The sequence below is a fragment of the Mus musculus genome, chromosome 10 (assembly GCF_000001635.26).
Source record: "Mus musculus strain C57BL/6J chromosome 10, GRCm38.p6 C57BL/6J".
In the NCBI taxonomy this organism is placed as follows: domain Eukaryota; kingdom Metazoa; phylum Chordata; class Mammalia; order Rodentia; family Muridae; genus Mus; species Mus musculus.
In genome coordinates, this window is record NC_000076.6 from 90,585,373 (window position 1) to 90,604,249 (window position 18,877).

General features: G+C 43.4%; 1 protein-coding gene across 42 annotated transcripts in view; it reads left to right on the forward strand.

Moving 5' to 3' along the window:
* Positions 1 to 18,877, forward strand: part of Anks1b (ankyrin repeat and sterile alpha motif domain containing 1B) — a 1,100,386-nt gene that overhangs the window by 712,458 nt on the left and 369,051 nt on the right. Inside the window, exon 17 of one of the 42 annotated variants that reach the window (XM_006514307.4) lies at positions 14,705 to 17,081. The exons of 37 other annotated variants lie outside the window; for them this stretch is intronic. In XM_006514307.4, the coding sequence (XP_006514370.1) occupies positions 14,705 to 14,812 (108 nt within the window). In that variant the 3' untranslated portion in view covers positions 14,813 to 17,081. Of the gene's footprint in view, positions 1 to 1,679; positions 13,815 to 14,536; positions 17,082 to 18,877 lie in introns of those variants that run through there. 4 more of the 42 variants (XM_006514308.3, XM_006514309.3, XM_006514310.3 and 1 more) reach the window with 4 other exon arrangements.

Sequence of the window (18,877 nt, forward strand, 5' to 3'; positions counted from 1 at the left end):
GACATGATTAAATTAGTAACAACACTCAATAAATGTATGCATATGAATCCTTTATTATTCCCCATATCACTAAGCATGACTATGATAAACAAATAGTCTGTTAACTAAATTAAAGTCAAAAGTCAAATCCAGGTCAATTTGGGATCAATGGGGAAAGTTTCCAATTGTTGTGGGAACATCAGAAATAGGCAAACTCCGAAGGTGTGAATTGGGACAAATTAAAGAGCTGTGAGCACCTCTTGTTCTTGGGGAGATAGTGAATCAGAAGAGTATGAAGAGGAAAGATAACAGAAAGGATGGAGGGAAGGAGGAGGGTTGAGAAGGAGGGAGGGAGGGAGGGGGGAGGAGAGAGGGAGGGAGGGAGGGGGAAGGAGAGAGGGAGGGAAGGAAGGAGGAAGAAAGGAAAGAAAGAAAGAAAGAAAGAAAGAAAGAAAGAAAGAAAGAAAGAAAGGAAGGAAGGAAGGAAGGAAGGAAGGAAGGAAGGAAGGAAGGAAGGGAAGGAAGAAGAAAGAAGGAAGAAAGAGAAAGAAAGAAAGAAAGGGAAGGAAGGAAGAAGAAAGAAAAAAGGAGAAGGAAGGGAAAGAAAGGAAAGAAGGAAGAAAGAGAGAAAGAAAGAAAGAAAGAAAGAAAAGAAAAGAAAAGAAAAGAAAAGAAAAGAAAGAAGAAGGAAGGAAGGGAAGAAAGAAAGGAAGGACAGACAGACAGAATGGGCAGATAGAAAAAAAGAAAGGAGAGACAGAAAGGAGAGACAGAAAGCAAGAAAGGAGAGACAGAATGGACAGACAGAAAAAAAGAAAGGAGAGAAAGAGAGAGAGAGACTTGGTCCAGACTTAGGACTGCTTCTCACCATACACAGTGTGTTACAGAAATACAAGAGAATTGCAAGTCAAGCTTGCCTTGGACTCTGCAGCCTTCTGTATTGGATGATTCACTTTATGCCTGCTGGGGACAGTGCACCTACCAGTAGCAGTCCTCATAGAAGACAGGATTTGCCCTCCAGTAGCACTTGTTTCTAAGGTGTAATGAGTCGCCAGTGGTTATCCACTCTCATCCAGAACGATACCAAGGCAAAAAAGACAAAGTGACAATACCCCATAGATCACTGCAATTGCCTCCCTGCCCTCTTCTTAGATTCTGTAAGCTAGCTGTGTCTGCCATATGCATCAGAAACCATGCAATTTAAAAGAACACAGAGAAATAAGAGCCTGTAGGATGCTAGTTACAGATTATAGAGGTGTATAAGAAGAGAAAGTTAAATGAATGTTTATGACAAGTTCCCAAACATAAGTATACTGGTTTCTGTCACTTTGGTTCACAGAGTTAAGTTTCAGGTTCTTTTTGCTTTTATCTTCCTTTTTACTGAGCAAAGTTGATCAGAATATCCACATAAAGACTTGTAGAGCATCTGTGTTTATTGGCCAATGTGTGTTTATATGGTTGGCAAGAAAAAAAGGGGGCAGGGTATGCTTCTCAATATTTGAAGGTGATCTTGGAATTCAAGTCCTATATCAAGTTTACTTGATAAAAGTCATATTCCACATCATATAAATCAGAAAAGCCCAGTCCCATAAAGAGGAAGCTGAACACCTGGGTTTCACCAGATCTGAATGATGATATAGTCTGTCTGGTTATCTGCTGCCCCAGAACAAAATTAGTAAATATGTCCATGTTGGTAACAGCAGTTCCAGATATCCTTCATCTTCTAAAAGGACAAAAGCAAGAGATGTTGTCGAGCAATGCAACCACTGAAGAGCTGGATCAGTTTCAATGAAGATCTTGTGAGAAGAAGAGGGTGAATGGTCTGTTACAGAGTCATAAAATGCAGTTCATCGATGTCCCGGTCATTATGACATTATGACATCATACTAAGTCATTATGACATAGCAGAAAGAATAAAGACATTAAATTTGCATTGTGCTTTATATATATTATCTAAATCTGGGTGACAGAAGAAATAGGTTCTGCATTTAGTTGCATCAGAAATGGTTTGGAAATAAGTAAGCCTTCCTCTCTACAATCTCTAAACAAGGTCAGATATAACCTATTTCTTTTCAGAATTCCCCTTCAGCCCCCTCCACCCTGGGGTCTGTGCTCTTACTATTTTTCCCTTTATATAAAAGGTTCTCAGAAGAAAGGTCTGTACTCCCTGGCTTGCCTTTCAGTTCAGTAAGTCAGGCCTGATGACATCAGCCTTTGCCCTGATCCTGAAGTTATTTATAAATGATGACCAGCAGTGTATTGCTAACGGCTCAAATCCAATTTCAGCTTCCCAGTCCTTATTAACCTTATCTACCTTGGTCTGTGATTCTCTTGACCACTGTATCTCCTAAGTGTACATCACTTGGGCATCTCTCATCCCAGTGCTGTACTTCTCGGTCTCCTTTGTAAGCCTCCCTATTCCTGCCTGCATCCATGATGCTCTCTTGTCATTCAACCAACATGAAGCTTTCTACCTTTCATAGAACCAAGACTACCAGCCCAGAGATGGTCCCACCCACAAGGGGCCTTTTCCCCTTGATCACTAATTGAGAAAATGCCTTACAGTTGGATCTCATGGAGCCATTTCCTCAACTGAAGCTCCTTTCTCTGTGATAACTCCAGCTGTGTCAAGTTGACACAAAACTAGCCAGTACACCTAGTTTGCAAGGAGATGGTAAGAATGAGATTAAGGCCAGCTGTGTGCATCTAGCAGGCAGTGCATCACTTTGAGAAGACAGTCTGCTCTTGGTGAACTGGCGAACCACTTTAGAATCTCTGATGAACTGGTGTAGTGTGCAGTGATACACACACATTCACACAAGCCTTTGTTGCTCTCACCCTCGGAGTATACTGCAAGCAAGGAGGAGGGTTACCTGGGTTGTCCTAGGAACATCCAAACATCCATAACCTGCCTGCTTCAGTGACCTCACACCAAACAACTCTGAAGGCCGCTGGGAAGATATGTCACTGTATTCCACTCATTCTCACTGCAGACCTTGATTAAATGGCTGTGTGCACACCTAGTGAAGGAAGCCACTGTACTCACAACATTATGGTTGTACAAGTCACTGGAAGAGTATTATAGGATACCCACAGAACTGAATCTGATCTGGTTCTGACCCACTCAGGGACCACCCACTCATTATAAAATGTCCTAACTCAGATCATGATAATTTTACTTGAAAAATTTTAAATGTATTCATTTCATTTTATGTGTCTGAGTGTTTGCCTGCATGCATGTATGCACACCAAGTGTATGCCTGCTATCTAACTATATCAGAAGAGGATATCAAATTCCCTGAAACTTGATTTACAGACAGTTGTAAACCATCATGTGGGTTCTAGGAAGCGAACCTAGATCCTTTGAACAACAAGAGCTCTTAACCACTGAGCCATCTCTCCAGCCCCCATAAAAAATTTTATAAGAATATTTGAACACATAAGAATATAGTAGTTCTTTCCCCAAGGATTAATAATCTAAACTTTCACTCAAACTATTCATATACTATATAGCATATTAAACATGTTGTAGCATTTTAAAATATAAATCTGTGTTTCATATTTGCATATTTAATCCTTCAGGGTGTATTGACAATCTGAAGTAAAAAAATAAAATTATTTTTATGAAATGTTCTTAGGAAAATCTTTTTTAATGGATTCAGGGAAGGTTTATCCATTCATTCATAGGGGAATGGGAAGGCTTATCTATTCATTCACAGGGGAGTGAACTTGGTACATACTCTATTCATCTACCGATGCTAATTGTAGAAGGGACTACAGAGAAGCATAATATAGTTTCTGCTTAAAGACCCTACAGTCCACTCAGAAAGCTAAGTGTAGCATACTTAACTGCTCAATAGCAATACACATTCAAGTAGTAATGAAAGTCAACAGTGTGTTTTTATGGCATACAGTGTAACTATCGGAAGAATAAATGTTGTAAATCTGTGAATGCCTATGTCTGGGAAGGAAGAGCTGTCTGACATCTGGAGCATTCAGGGAAGGGTCTCTGATGGAAATGGGTGTGAGTAGTGTTTGTGTAGACACAGAAGAATGGGGTGAACACATGGAATCTTGAACAAATGAGGTTAAGATGTCCAGGTGCCTGTAGGATTTGAAAACCAAAGCGGATCCTAGTCAGGCAATTATTCCAGGGTTGACTATTGCTTCTTTGCATGAAAATGTTCCCTGCCTTGCAAAATCATGGATCAGGTGCTCCACATGCGCCATGTGGAGAGACAGCTTGCTGACCTATCACTGTCCCTAGATAAGCTTACCGGGATGACAGCACACACATGCACTCCACATACCAAGGTAGCAAGAATGATGAGCAAGACAACATCTGTCTGAGGCTGATTAGCTGGCTATTTCTAGCTAGTGCTGATAAAAAAATGAAGTTACCAGTTACATTAGGTGCCTCTCCCAAACAGAAGGTGTCAGTAAATGTTCTCATTACTGTGGCCAAATGCCTGAGGAAAACAGCTTGAGGAAGGAAGCATTTATTTTGGCTCATAGTTTGAGAGTCCAATCAATCATATAATGGGGGGGGGGGAGATTATGGCAACGGCCAGCATGAAGTAACTACATACTTTGCATCCGCGATTTGGAAGAAGAGAACAGAGAATGTTCATACTCAGTTTGCTTTCTTCCTTTTGTTAAGTCCAGAGTTCAAGTCCAAGGTATTGTGTCAATCACAGAGCAGGTCTTTCTTTTTCAATTAACCCAGTCTACAAATGCTGCCATATGCATGTCTCAAGTTCACAGTATCAACCAGAACACCCACCATCCTACAGACTAAGGTTTTATCTCAAAGCCAGAGAAAACCTGTTCTCAATAGCTCATGCCTTTAGAATATACTGTTCTTCCTGTCCACCAGACCATGTGTTGTTGTTGTTTGTTTGTTTTTTGCAGATAATCACTGAGCCCTAATCACTAAAGCAAATACCTGCACTGTGTCCCTGCACCCAGGACCAATGCTTGACTCCTCAACAATAAAACTAGGTTTCTCCAGAATGTTCCAAGAATGCAAATGAAGGCATAGTTGCTCTATAGCCACTTTCATGTGCCAGATATTGTGGAAGGTCATTTGAATTCAGCCATGGTAGTGACAATAGCAAAAGGTGTATCTTACTTCTTCTCCGGGCATTACTGTTCTGTGTACTCTACATGTATTAGCTATTTGGATTATTTTAGCATGATAGCATACATGTCCATCTTCTCACAGAGCTTAGTGTCTACTAGAGAAAAAGACACAAGCATTTGAATCCTGCTCTGGGGCTCAGGGTAAGTTCCACAGCAGGAGTTAGGTGCACATGAAGTCTTTAAAAAACAAAACAAAAACAAAATAAAAAACTAGGCATATAAAACTGTTTTTTTTTTAATATGGCATCTTCAAACAGCTATACCACTTTGCCCTTGACAGATTGGAAAGAGGCTCAGGCTGACAAGCTAAGCCACAGGGCGGCTTTTCTAGCAAGTGGAAATACCTGCAATTAGCATGGAGGTGCAAAATGAAGGTGGGGGTGGTGACACATAGAGGAAAGCCAGGAGATGGATTCAGTCAGGACACGGGAGCAAAAGTGAAAAGAAGCCATGATGAGTCGCCCCACGCCTGTGTAACAGAGAAGGGACATTGCCTCCTGCATACCACCATGAACAAGCCTGATCTTGAAAGCCAAGCAGAGTTTACTAGTCCAGCCTGGTTAGTCCTTAGATGGAGACCAGCAGTGTTTGACCCCATCCCTCTGTGCCTCTGCTTTCTTCTCCTGTATCCTCTCAGTTCCCGTTAGTTTGGAGAGAGGATGCCGCAGGGGCTTCTCCTCTTTTGTCACCTCTACAGAACCTCCCAGGAGTGCTGGGTGTCAGCTGACTGACTGGCTAATCATCAGCTGTTGTAGGTGATTATCTGTGTGGCCTGACAAGGGCTACCGTCTAGGGATGATAATTACACTGGTGTCAGTGGGGACTTTTGGTGTCAGGGATCCTGTTAGGAAGCATTTTATTGATACTAGTTCAGAAGACTGGCTCTGTAGTGAAGAGAAAACAGTTGCCACTAAAAGCTGTATTCAGCACTTTAGTCTTTCAACAACAGTCTGGAGTTGAAGCCTAGATGGTAAAAAATTAAGGCTCCCGTGCTTCCTGTCACCCCACAACCAAGACAATGGCAGCCCTAAGTAAGGTCTTTCTTGTGTCCATGTTCCCAGAAGACTCTTGGAAAAGAGAAGGCTGAGGGGGGTTGGCAAGAAGGGAATGAATGCCCATGGCTGGCTAATTATCTGATTTATAACCTCAGCCTCTTCCAGAATTGATACACAGATGCAAGAACAACAGAGGCAAGGACTTTCAGATTCAGAGCCATTAAAATAATAATAATAATAATAAATTAATAAACAAAAAAGGCTGGAGAGATGGCTCAGCAGTTAAGAGCACTGACTGCTCTTCAAGAGGTCCTGAGTTCTATTCCCAGCACCCACCTGGTAGCATCACAGTGATCTGGATTGGGATCTGGCGCCCTCTTCTGGTTTGTCTGACGACAGCTACAGTATACTCATATACATAAAATAAATAAATCTTTTTTAAAAAGTAAATAATTCGGAGCTAAAGCATATATAAACTTTAAACAGCAAAACCAGTGTAGAGATAAAACATAAACATAGCTTGGGGTATCTTCTCCCTATTCCCCACCTTCTCCCTTCAGAAGCAATACCTCAAAAATGTCTACACCTTGTTCTTCTGCCAGCTTCTCCATATGGCATGTGTCCCTGGAGCTCTTGGCTTACCAACTTCCGGTGGTATTGACTCACCTCCTGGTATGAGAGATGAGGGCTTCCACTATCTCTTCCCTCGAAGCTGCCTCTATCCACAGTATAGTTGTGGGATGAACCTCAGTGCGCAAATGCAGAGGCTACAAGTAGAGAGCCTACTGTGAAATTCTCCTGTCTTCCAGATCTGCTTCCCCTGTCTTCACAGCATAATAGTCAAGACCCAAGCAATGCCTAGCCTCCGTGATGGCTAAATCCTCATTGTCTAGAGTTTCCCTGCCTCTGTGCCACTCATGAAGTAGGGGGAACCCTCATCAAGAAGAAACACTCTCTGCTTGCCCCTGTTAAAACCAGGCATTGCCAAAGAAGGCAATCTGTCACCCAACTTTCAGTTGCCTGATCTAGGAACATGGAAAGCACCTTAAAACTTGCCTTTTACTTACTTTAATAACTTCATTGTTTGATTTTTCTAGTTCGTTTTCCATCTCTTTCACTTTTCACCATTATCTTATCCATTAGGTTCCTACAGGCTCCACCATGCTATTTTTCTGGTGACACTTTTGTATAGAGACCCCTCAAGAGACCCTTGTCGGAGGCTGGATTTCTCTGAGCCTGCCAAGGAATGTGATTCTGAAGTTCTCCCTGGTGTTACTCTCTTCAATTGACTTCATCATTTTTTTCATGTTTTTCTTTATTCCTGTGTGTGTGTGTGTGTGTGTGTGTGTGTGTGTGTCTTTGTGTGTGTGTGTCTTTGTGTGTCAATACTGTGTGTGTATGACAATGGCAAGGATGGTAGAAACGGTGTTGGATCCCTGGGATCTAGAGTTAAAAATCATTGTGAGCTTCATAATGTGGGTTCAGGGGACTGAGCTTATATGCTGTGAAAGAGAAGCAAGGGGAGATTATGGTATCCCCTTCCTTCCTTCCTTCTTTCCTTCCTTCCTTCCTTCCTTCCTTCCTTCCTTCCTTCCTTCCTTCCTTCCTTCACCACTGAGCCACCTCCTCAGCCCCTTGCTATTTCTTTTTATTTTCATCTTATCTCTTAGGAATTTGCTTATAATCACTTAACTGAATAGGACAAAGGCACTAAGAGAACCAGAAATTTAACAGTAGCCTCAAACCTGTGAGCATAAGATTCCCAGAAAGGAGTAGGTAGAAACCATCCTGACTCTCCTAGAGACGCATCAACCCATGTAACAGCCACCAGCTGCGTGTATTACTATTTAAATTCGAGTTAGCTGAAGATTCAATTCCTTCATCACATTTGCCGCATTTTCATTTGCTTCATGTGGCATGTGACCAGTGGCAACATAAAACAGAATGTAACTAGCCCAGGGTGGTGGTGTGTATCTATAATGCTAGGACTGAAAAGGCTGGGTTAGAGGATGTCAACCTTGAGGATAACCTTGGCAATGAAGCAAGAACATGTACAGGGTTTGGGGGTAAGGAGGCAAGGCAGGGAAGAAAGGAGGAGGGGGAGGAGGAAGGGGGAAGAGGAGGGGGGAGGAGGAGGAGGAGAAGAAGAAGAGGAGGAAGAGGAGGAGGAGAACAGAGGGGAGAGAAGAGGAGGGGAGGGAGGGGAGGGAGGGAAGAAGGAAGAAAGAGAGATGAAGGGAAGGGAGGGTAGGAAAGAAGGAAGGGAAAGGGGAGGAATGAAAGAAGGAAGAAAGGGAAGGAGGGAGGGGGAAAGAAGGAAGGAAGAGAGGAAGGGAGGGAGGGAAAAAGGAAAGAAGGGAGGGAGAAAGGGAGAGACAGAGACAGATAAGAAGGGAAGGAGGGAGGGAGAAAGGGAGAGACGGAGACAGATAAGAAGGGAAGGAGGGAGGGAGGGAAAAAGGAATATCATAACCTCCAGTTTCACAAAACTCTCTATTTTCTGTTTCTTTCTCTGGACACACTTTTCATTTTCCTGCTGTGAGCCATGAAGCCCTGTAGGCTCTGTGCTTATTGTGAAATTCTTGACTAATTTCTGAAGTTAGTTGTTTCTGTTACGCTTTGCTTCTAACTTTGTTTTGGTCAATCACACTCCGTTCTCTGGCAATGAGGGGTTTTCGATTCATATCTTAGAGTCAATGGAAAAGCAATCTGGAATCTCTATTCATAAGCACGGTTTTGACTTCCAGGTTTCATGGTGTAGAACGCTACATGTCCACAATAACCAGGGCACCTCAGGTCCCACTGCTCTGGAGTGCCCTGCTCAGGAGGACCTTATAAAGTGTTTGAGAAAATAAGCTGCTTTTCCATTTTCACAAGAAAAGATAGTTGTCTAGCCTCTATGTGTGTATGTGCATGCGTGTGCGTGTGTGTGTTTGGAGGAAGATTAGAAGTTAGAAACAGGTAGAAACGCAACTACTAGAATCACAGACTTCGAAATTTATTTCCATCTTAGCCCTACTTCCCAATTTCTTCCCCCAGCCTGTCTTCATCTTCTCAGACTAAAACCCCAGATGCTCTGGTGGGCAAACCCAGTTGCTTGCACACACCTCAGTTCTGGGTTGCGTCTATCCTGCTGCTTGGGCCAGCATTTCCTCTTTCTTCCTGACTGGAAATGCAGTCAGATCTCTCCTACCCATATTGTCTTTCTACAGCTACCTTCGCTGCTGGAAGATCATGACATCCTTTTTCCACCTTTCTCCAAATCTACAGAAGAAAATAAGTAAATAAGCCATTGAGTTCAGTACCCATCTTGAAATAGAGGCTAGGGCTTTTTGTTTCTTTAAATTATACTCTGAAAGGGGAAAACTGCTATTCTTGGGAAGCAGTACTCATGTGTTCAAGCCCGGGTTCCTCAAGGGCCCAGATATTATTTTTCTCAAACAGAAGTAGTACAGAAGTGTGATGGCTAAGACATAGATTCCACCGGGATTCAAATCCCAGCCCAGCCTTGACAAGCTTGTTGCCGTGAGTCAGGTATTCCGTATCTCTGTGCCTCCGCTTGTGCATATAAACAACAGATATGATACAAACCATCACTTTCCCCTTGCCACTGGGCTGAAGTGGGGTTTATATGAGTCCATCCCCTCAAAGCCTAGGGATGGCACTTAAGCAGTGCTCAAGCATCGCTTGCTGACCACCACTGCTGCAGGATGCACAAGGGAGGCAGGGGTGCGGTCCAGAGGTCCTTACGCATCTTCCTACATAGGTTTCTATCATTTCTTGCTCTGCAGTCCTAAAGGAAGAAGTAGCATAGATTCATTCAGAAAAAGTCCAGAGAACCACTGTAATCATGGTTGTAGACAAGCAGTTTCTGTAGCAACCCCCTCCATCACTGGAAAGTTACAAGACCAGCACTGCTGTGGCCTGAGCAAATACAAGAGGCCTCTATGAAAGCATGGTGGGATATTTGCTTGAGGCCCAGGGTGGTTCTGTGGGGTGACAGGGCAAGCACTGAGTAATGTGGTGAGACCACGGGCTCAGGCACAGGGTAGCAGGACATCCTGTATGAACCATGGCCTTAGGCATGTGGTAGTAGGGCATCATGTATAAACCATGGGCTTAAGCAGGACATCACGTACTTAGAGCTACGCAAAACTGAAGATGATGAAAAAGAAAAACGTATAACAATTTGTGATTCTGGGTAAATTTTGAGTGGTAATTTTAGCGTTTGAAATGCCATTCCTCAACTAAAATGTTTTTTTAGGTATTGTCATCTACCTTACACACTCTGAGTGTCTGTCCCATGTACTGTATTTTCCTTGACCCTCATTCATAGCTTTTTGAAGTAGATATTCTTAACTCTATGAACTCAAAGAAGACATTCCCATCACAAACCAAAGCCTGGTATCATATTTTTGTTTCCCATGTAGATTTATTATTGTTGTTGTTATTATTATTATTATTATTATTATTATACTCTAAGCACCCCGACTACTTTTTTACCCCTACACCACTTACCCTTCAAAATGACATCATCTGTTCTCAGTGTTCTGCTTAGCTTAACCTCTCAGTCAACTACTGTATATATAGAATTCTCCATTACTTTTTATAAGTCTTCCTCTTTCTGCCTATTTCAGTTTTCTAACCAAAGCAATTTCCACTTGCCAATGTACCTTCCCCAAACTCCCTCCTATCCTGAGGGCTTCTCACCTGGCATTCTCCCCTCCCCCTCACCACACTTCCCCAAGGTGCTTCCCCTCCCTCTGAAGCCTCCAGAGAGGCCCACATTTCACCTCCTCCTCCTCCCAGCCCCAACACGAGTTGCAGTTCAGCATCTTTGCTTCCCACCAACATTTTCTGTTGCTATGGAAACGGAGCGGCAGTGTTGGAAGGAGGGGGAGTCTTGGAGTGCAGTCACTGCTGGTCTGGGTGTAGGAGGAGATGGTAGGCAGCTGGGGTAGGGGGAGAAGAAGGAGAGAAGAACCTAGAAAACTCAAGAACAGACACCAACAGATAATGCTGGGGAAAAGGGATCTCTCTCTTTCTCTCCCTCCCCCCCGCCCCGTTTCTCTCTCTGTCTGTCTCTGTCTGTCTCTGTGTGTGTGTGTGTGTGTGTGTGTGTGTGAGTGAGTGTGTGTGTGTGTGTGTGTGTGTGTGTGTGTGTGTATATGGTATGAGTGCATGCACATCTTTCCTTCTTTCTCTCTGTCTCTCTGCCTCTCAATTCAAGAGAGATGGGGAGAGCAGCCCAGAGCAGCTGCAACTCTCCGGTGGCTGAACAGAAGGAGGCTGAGTGGGCGGCCCCTGTGGTGATGGAGCCTGGTTCCCAGGCTGCTCATAATCTGTCCTTAATTCGCCACTGAGGAAGTTAACTTTATGTAGCTAAGAAAAAGGAAGGACTCAGGGGAGCCATCATCACAGAAAATAAATATGTTCCCATTACAAATGAAGTAACAGGATAATTTACAGTCTCCAAAGATGAGAAGACTGTGAGACATGGCCTGTTTCTAATAAAAAGTTTAAGCTAAAGACTACGGTAAAAAAAAAAAGGGGGGGGGGGGGACTAGGCAGGGCAGAAGAGTTTGTTTAGCTTAACAAACTAGGAGCTGCAGACTGTCACTTAATAGCGAAGAGAAAGACTTGAGTGTCTGCTATTGCAGGTAGTGTGGAGCCAGAGGGAGGACATGGCTAAAAGCTAGTACCAAATTGTTACATTGTTACCACTTGTGACTGTAACAACTGGTAATAGTCACAACTGGCAGGGAAAAAAAAATTTACCTCAGCAAGAAGACAAAAAGCTCAACCTTAGGGACCCATGAAGTCCCACACAATATCCCCAATCATTCCAAACAGGAGTTTGTTGACCACTTATTATGTGTTAGAGATGGCGCTACCCCAGATGGTTGAAAGCACGCTATGAAAGCAAGGATGATGAGCGGTGAATGGTCATTGCTATTGCATAGGAAGAGACAAATCATCACTAACAACAGAATTAAGCATTGTCAGCACAGGTGTACCTCAAATGCAGGAAGGGGTACTCCAAAGGTCTGGCTTTACAAACTGCAGCAATAAAGTCTCTGGCCAGTCACTTAAGTGTGCGTTGAAAGTGTTCCAACAGACATGAAGACCATGGTAGATCATTCAGAAGACGCGCCTATTAAGGCAGGCTCTATGTGTGACGGGAATGGGTGGGGCTCGGGAAGTAAAGTTAGAAAGATAATTTTGGACTAGCACCTCAAGTGCTCTCTTAGAAGGTTTGGCTAATTCTATAAAAAACGCTGGGAGTAGCAGAACAGCGGGAGAAGATCTTTCACACTAATATTCTGGCGTTGGGGGATGGGTGGGAGTGGAGGACTGTGAGCAAGAGAGGCCTTTGGTAATGGAGAGCCTTGCCAGCTGTGGGGACAGACAAGAGGAGGAAATCAAAAATCAGAGATAGATAAAACATGGTGATATTTGTCTGTGAGAGTAAGACAAAGGGAAGTATCAAGGATGGGTAAGACTTAACAGCCTAAGCAAGGAAAAATTCCTTTTTACAGAAATATTCATGTTGCCGACTAATCTGGAGTCACATGCTACTTCTTTAAGAGCTACAGAGGGGGAAGAAATCAATTAAATTTTACTCTACCATCCTCCCTAGCAAATGCTTCCTAAATATAAAATGTATCGTCTTCATGTTCCATAAAGCGAAATCATATGTCAAGATAAAAGTGCAGCAAGTCACTAAGTATTATTTTTAAAGTTACCAAGCTCATGACAAGCATCAGTGTGCCTTGATGTTCCCTTAAAGCCATTGCACTGTAGCAAATGGCAGAGACCATAGAAGTGGACATTGGAATCCCAAAATCAAGGACACAGGATGACCATGTCCCTCTCAAATTCACCGTAAATAGAATTTCAGAGTCAGTAGGGAATCCGCCCATTACTTGTGGCTTATTCACATAATAGATGTGGGAATAAAGGCTAGAAGAGCTGTCATCCTGTTATTCTTCAGCACTGATAATTTTAACAGTTTCACATCTTTTTTTATTTTTGATGTACTTATCCTTTAAAAATTTCGGTGTAATGCAGGACAGCTTTTCTTTGCTGGGAGATAAACAGCCAGGGCAGCAGTGTATATGAAAGTCTTCCCTAAGTAACCAGGTGTCCCCATCTCCCTTTCCCAGAGTCGTTTACATATTTACATTTACATCCCATATGCAGAGTCATTTATAAATCTTACTCTGCTTTGTCAGTCCTGGAAGAATGACAGCAAGGTCGTCCAGGATAGGCACAGAAGTATCTTCCTGGCTTCTCCACCCCTGTCTTGGTTCTGAACTTGAGCATAATTCCAACAGTCCATAGCTGGCTCGCTGACTCTGAACCTCAGACCTGAGCCTTAGCCTACTCTAAAGATCAAGCCAAAACTGATAAGGTGTGTGTCTGCGGCTGCTCATCAAATAATTCCTGCAGCTCCCCTGTCCTGCTGTGCTACCCCAGTTCTGTTTAATTGGCAGGTCCTGAATCCTGTCCCAACCTCAGTCTCTCCCTACCCTCCACAGGGCATCACACACAACCTATTACTTTTTAAAGCATTTTTTAATTGAAAAAGTCTTTTTCAAACAATGGATTTTGACCACATTTTCCCCCAATTCCTCGTAGATTCTTCCTTTCCACTCACCCAACTTTATAGTCAAAAAAAAAAAAAAAACCAACCAAACAAAAACAAACATAACCAAACAAAACTAAAATAATCAAGACCAGTTTTTTTTTAATGCCCAAGCAAAGTAAATTAAGACAAGAAGTTTTCAAAAATACCATTGAGTTGGTTTTGTGTTGACCAACTACTCTTGGGCATTGGGCCAACCTCAAGGTGTGGTTGCTATAACCAGGGAGACTCCATTGGAGAAAACTGATTTTTTTTTTCCTTTGCCAGTAGCTATCAATGGCAGATAGCTTCTTGGTTAGGGGTAGGAGCCTTCTCTCTGTCCTAGGACCCCCTTCTGGTTTTAACCTGTGCATGTGTATGCTGCCACAGTCTCTGAGTTCACAGAACACCTTACTTTTTAACCAGAGTTTTAACCAATGGTTCGCTTTGGCTAGATGACTGTGGCCTGATATCTATTGTCAGACTTAGGACCTTCTGACTGCAGGATTGAGGACAGCCTGGCCCGGAACCCCTAGACTGTGTGGGAGGGAGCATGAACCTCATGCACACTTGAGTACTTCTTTATCTTGGAGGGATGCTTCCTGCTGAAGTAGCTGCTTTAACTGTGCCCTGCTTTTGCTCTATGCCTCTTGAGCGGCAATTTACCTCAAAGCATAGCGCCTTCCATCACTATTGCGTTTCTATCTGTTCCTCCGTACTTGTTTCACCCCAGTAGGAGGGAGGCCCACTTTCCTGGCCCTAAAATGGTCCCATCTGTCTCATCCTGCTGCAGCAGCTGATCGTGCCCAGAAGAATTGGACATGGCGTGTTCTGCTCTTTAGCTCTCTCCATGCTCCAAGTCAGAGTGGCCCCGTTCCCTGGGATGGTCTATTTTTGATGTTTCAGTCACCTTTCCTTGAACCTATCGAAACTTGCTACTACCAAATTCTGCTTCTCCGAGGTCTCAGAACCTTTCCAGTCTCCTTGGATTCTGTCTCTATACACGGTTTCCCTCCACGGTGGCAGGATTGGATTACTTCCACCCAACAGACTGGAAAATTTCTCATAATGCCAGACCATGGGCTGGTGTTGAATAGCTGAGAACCGGGTCAGAAAATCAAGTGCTGGGGATTTATTTCAACTGACTTGAGAGGAATGTACAGATGAGCAAGCCAGTTTCTGTTTAATGACTGGAATTCCTGGAGCCATTCAAACAGGTTCAGATTAGCTGTCAGTGTGACTAAGGTCTCCACCTCAATTCTACATGGGCATAACTGCATCCCAACAGGAAGTAATGAGAACTCAAATGAACGCTTCCTTCTGCACTGCCTGGAAGTCTGACTCAGAGTCTTGGGCAACTCATTCGTGGTCCTGTGTCCTAATTTCACCAACCATGAAGCCCAAACAGACACTAAGGATACTGTGTCTTTCTATGGCCAGACGCATGCTATTTATAGAATATTAGACTTTGAAGTAGACATTTTTGCAATCATTGCAGTATGTAGATTCTAATTAGTCCCAAGAGAGAGGGAAGAATTATGCACATTCGATTGATGAAAAAACTGATACCGAGAAGTTAAGTGACGAGGATGAGGCCATTCCGCCAGCCCGTTGAAGGACTGAGAGTTTCTATATAAATGCTGCTCACTTTCAGTTTTCAACAGATGGTTCACTCATAGAAGCTTTTACGGTGGTCTTTTTGTCTTATTGACAGTGTCTTTTGCCTTGCAGAAACTTTGGAGTTTTATTAGGTCCCATTTGTCAATTCTCGATCTTACAGCACAAGCCATTGCTGTTCTGTTCAGGAATTTTTCCCCTGTGCCCATATCTTCAAGGCTTTTCCCCACTTTCTCCTCTATAAGTTTCAGTGTCTCTGGTTTTATGTGGAGTTCCTTGATCCACTTAGATTTGACCTTCCAACGGAATGGGAAAGGATCTTTACCTATCCTAAATCAGATAGGGGACTAATATCCAACATATATAAAGAACTCAAGAAGGTGGACCTCAGAAAATCAAATAACCCCCTTAAAAAATGGGGCTCAGAACTGAACAAAGAATTCTCACCTGAGGAATACCGAATGGCAGAGAAGCACCTGAAAAAATGTTCAACATCTTTAATCATCAGGGAAATGCAAATCAAAACAACCCTGAGATTCCACCTCACACCAGTGAGAATGGCTAAGATCAAAAATTCAGGTGACAGCAGATGCTGGCGTGGATGTGGAGAAAGAGGAACACTCCTCCATTGTTGGTGGGATTGCAGGCTTGTACAACCACTCTGGAAATCAGTCTGGCGGTTCCTCAGAAAATTGGACATAGTACTACCGGAGGATCCAGCAATACCTCTCCTGGGCATATATCCAGAAGAAGCCCCAACTGGTAAGAAGGACACATGCTCCACTATGTTCATAGCAGCCTTATTTATAATAGCCAGAAACTGGAAAGAACCCAGATGCCCCTCAACAGAGGAATGGATACAGAAAATGTGGTACATCTACACAATGGAGTACTACTCAGCTATTAAAAAGAATGAATTTATGAAATTCCTAGCCAAATGGATGGACCTGGAGAGCATCATCCTGAGTGAGGTAACACATTCACAAAGGAATTCACACAATATGTACTCACTGATAAGTGGATATTAGCCCAAAACCTAGGATACCCACGATATAAGATACAATTTCCTAAACACATGAAACCCACGAAAAATGAAGACTGAAGTGTGGACACTATGCCCCCTCCTTAGAAGTGGGAAAAAAAACACCCATGGAAGGAGTTACAGAAACAAAGTTTGGAGCCGACATGAAAGGATGGACCATATAGAGACTGCCATATACAGGGATCCACCCCATAATCAGCATCCAAATGCTGACACCATTGCACACACTAGCAAGATTTTACTGAAAGGACCCAGATGTAGCTGTCTCATGTGAGACTATGCCGGGGCCTAGCAAACACAGAAGTGGATGCTCACAGTCAGCTAATGGATGGATCACAGGGCTCCCAATGGAGGAGCTAGAGAAAGTACCCAAGGAGCTAAAGGGATCTTCAACCCTATAGGTGGAACAACATTATGAACTAACCAGTACCCCTGAGCTCTTGACTCTAGCTGCATATGTATCAAAAGATGGCCTAGTCGGCCATCAATGGAAAGAGAGGCCCATTGGACACGCAAACTTTATATGCCCCAGTACAGGGGAACGCCAGGGCCGAAAAGGGGGAGTGGGTGGGTAGGGGAGTGGGGGTGGGTGGGTATGGGGGACTTTTGGTATAGCATTGGAAATGTAAATGAGCTAAATACCTAATAAAAAATGGGAAAAAAAAAAAAAAAAAAAAAAAAAAAAAAAAAAAAAAAAAAAAAAAAAAAAAGAAGCTTTTACGGTGTATTTTACAGTGTCTTTTTCAAATAAGGTGTGTTCATCCCTATCTCAGCAAAAGGTGATTCCGTCTTATGAAAGGAAATATGATCTGTGGAGAGAAATACAAGATTTGGTAAAAAGGTAAAGTCCCCTCAGTCCCCCCTTAGTGAGAGAAGTTCAGAGTAGACTGGGAGACCTGTGAGGCACCCAGCACCCCTGCAAGGCACCCACCACCCCTGAAAGGCACCCAGCACCCCTGCAAGGCACCCAGCACCCCTGCAAGGCACCCAGTACCCCTACAAGGCACCCAGCACCCCTGCAAGGCACCCAGCACCCCTGCAAGGCACCCACTGCCATGCCCACAAGGTTTCTAGAGGCAAAGAAAGCAGGTCAACATTTCCAAGATTCTGTGGATCTTTGTACAGTGAGCTTTCTAGGACATGTATTGATTCCGTGTTACCTATGTCACAGAGGGAAAAGATTTCATACTGGAAGCAGCCCTTTCCAAGTGATGTCTTGGTACTGAAAGGAAACACTATGGTTTTATAAGTCTCCACCGGACCAAGCTTCACACACTCTGATTCGAAGGTTTTCCACACTTGGAAACAGAGAGCTACTTGACTTCTTCTTTCTTAAAAACTGAGAAATGATGACAGTCTGTCTGGACCATTGTCACCGTCTCAGGATGTGGAAATCCCGGGATCACCAGTGACAGCTGTTATAAAAGAATTTGGCAAGGGAGAAAAGTCGCTGACAACGGGACGGTGTGAGATTTCCCCGGAGAGTCTAGTTGCCTTTACATCTCAATGAGCATCTCCTACAAGCACCCCCTCCTTTCCACATCCACCGCATCCAGCACCCCAATCTCAGTGTGCTATTTCCCAGGCAAATTATTCAGCCTATTGAGGTGGGAGTTTGCCTGTGGGCTTGCTGAAGGTGCTTTGAGAAAGATATACCCTTCAACCAAGAGCTGAAATCCTACCTCAAGAAATAACTTATTATAGCCAATGCCAAGTGTATGAGTTCTATGCTCTTATCAACCCCAAAGGTTAGGGGTTTGGTTTGTTTGTTTGTTAATCATATAACTCTTAAGTTTCTACCATGACTCAAGTATTTCTGTTTTTTTTTCCCAAAACTTCCAATTGGACATACGAATACACAGTCAGCTACCATCCCCTAGCATGTTAACATCACAGGCAGATTGTTAGTCTGTGAGAAGGGAATTGGAACAGTGTGTAGAATTATCTCCTTGTGTTTATAAATAAAGCAATCAAGAGAAGAGCATTTAAGACTTTCCAGAACATCCACAGTTACCCCAGGCTCCTCTTGGAAATAAGTGGGGTACAATAAATTCTAAAAGCTAAAGAGTACTGGGATAGAGGATCCCCGGCCCCCTGTAGCTTTATTTTATGTTCTTTCTGCTCTTTCTGGTCTCCTCAGTGGCCAAGGGTATGTTGGAAGGATGCCATCCAACTCTTGAGATCAGCAGCATTGAGCGTTCCCATTCACCCATACTGGAGAGGTTCTTCATGTTAACAACTTGAGTGTTCATGTCACATGCCCTTAGACACAACTATGCCACAGCTGCCACCTAGGGGCGTATGTTCTCCTCCCTCTGGAGTTGGGAGCTCCAGACTGGGAAAACTTGAAACATGCTGTATGACATTGTGTGGCTTCTTTCTTGGAAGAGAGGACTCAAGAGGAGATGCCTAGACCACCTATGCTCTCTTCTTCTGAACTAGCCCTTAGGTCAGACTCATGAAGTCGGGGGCCAC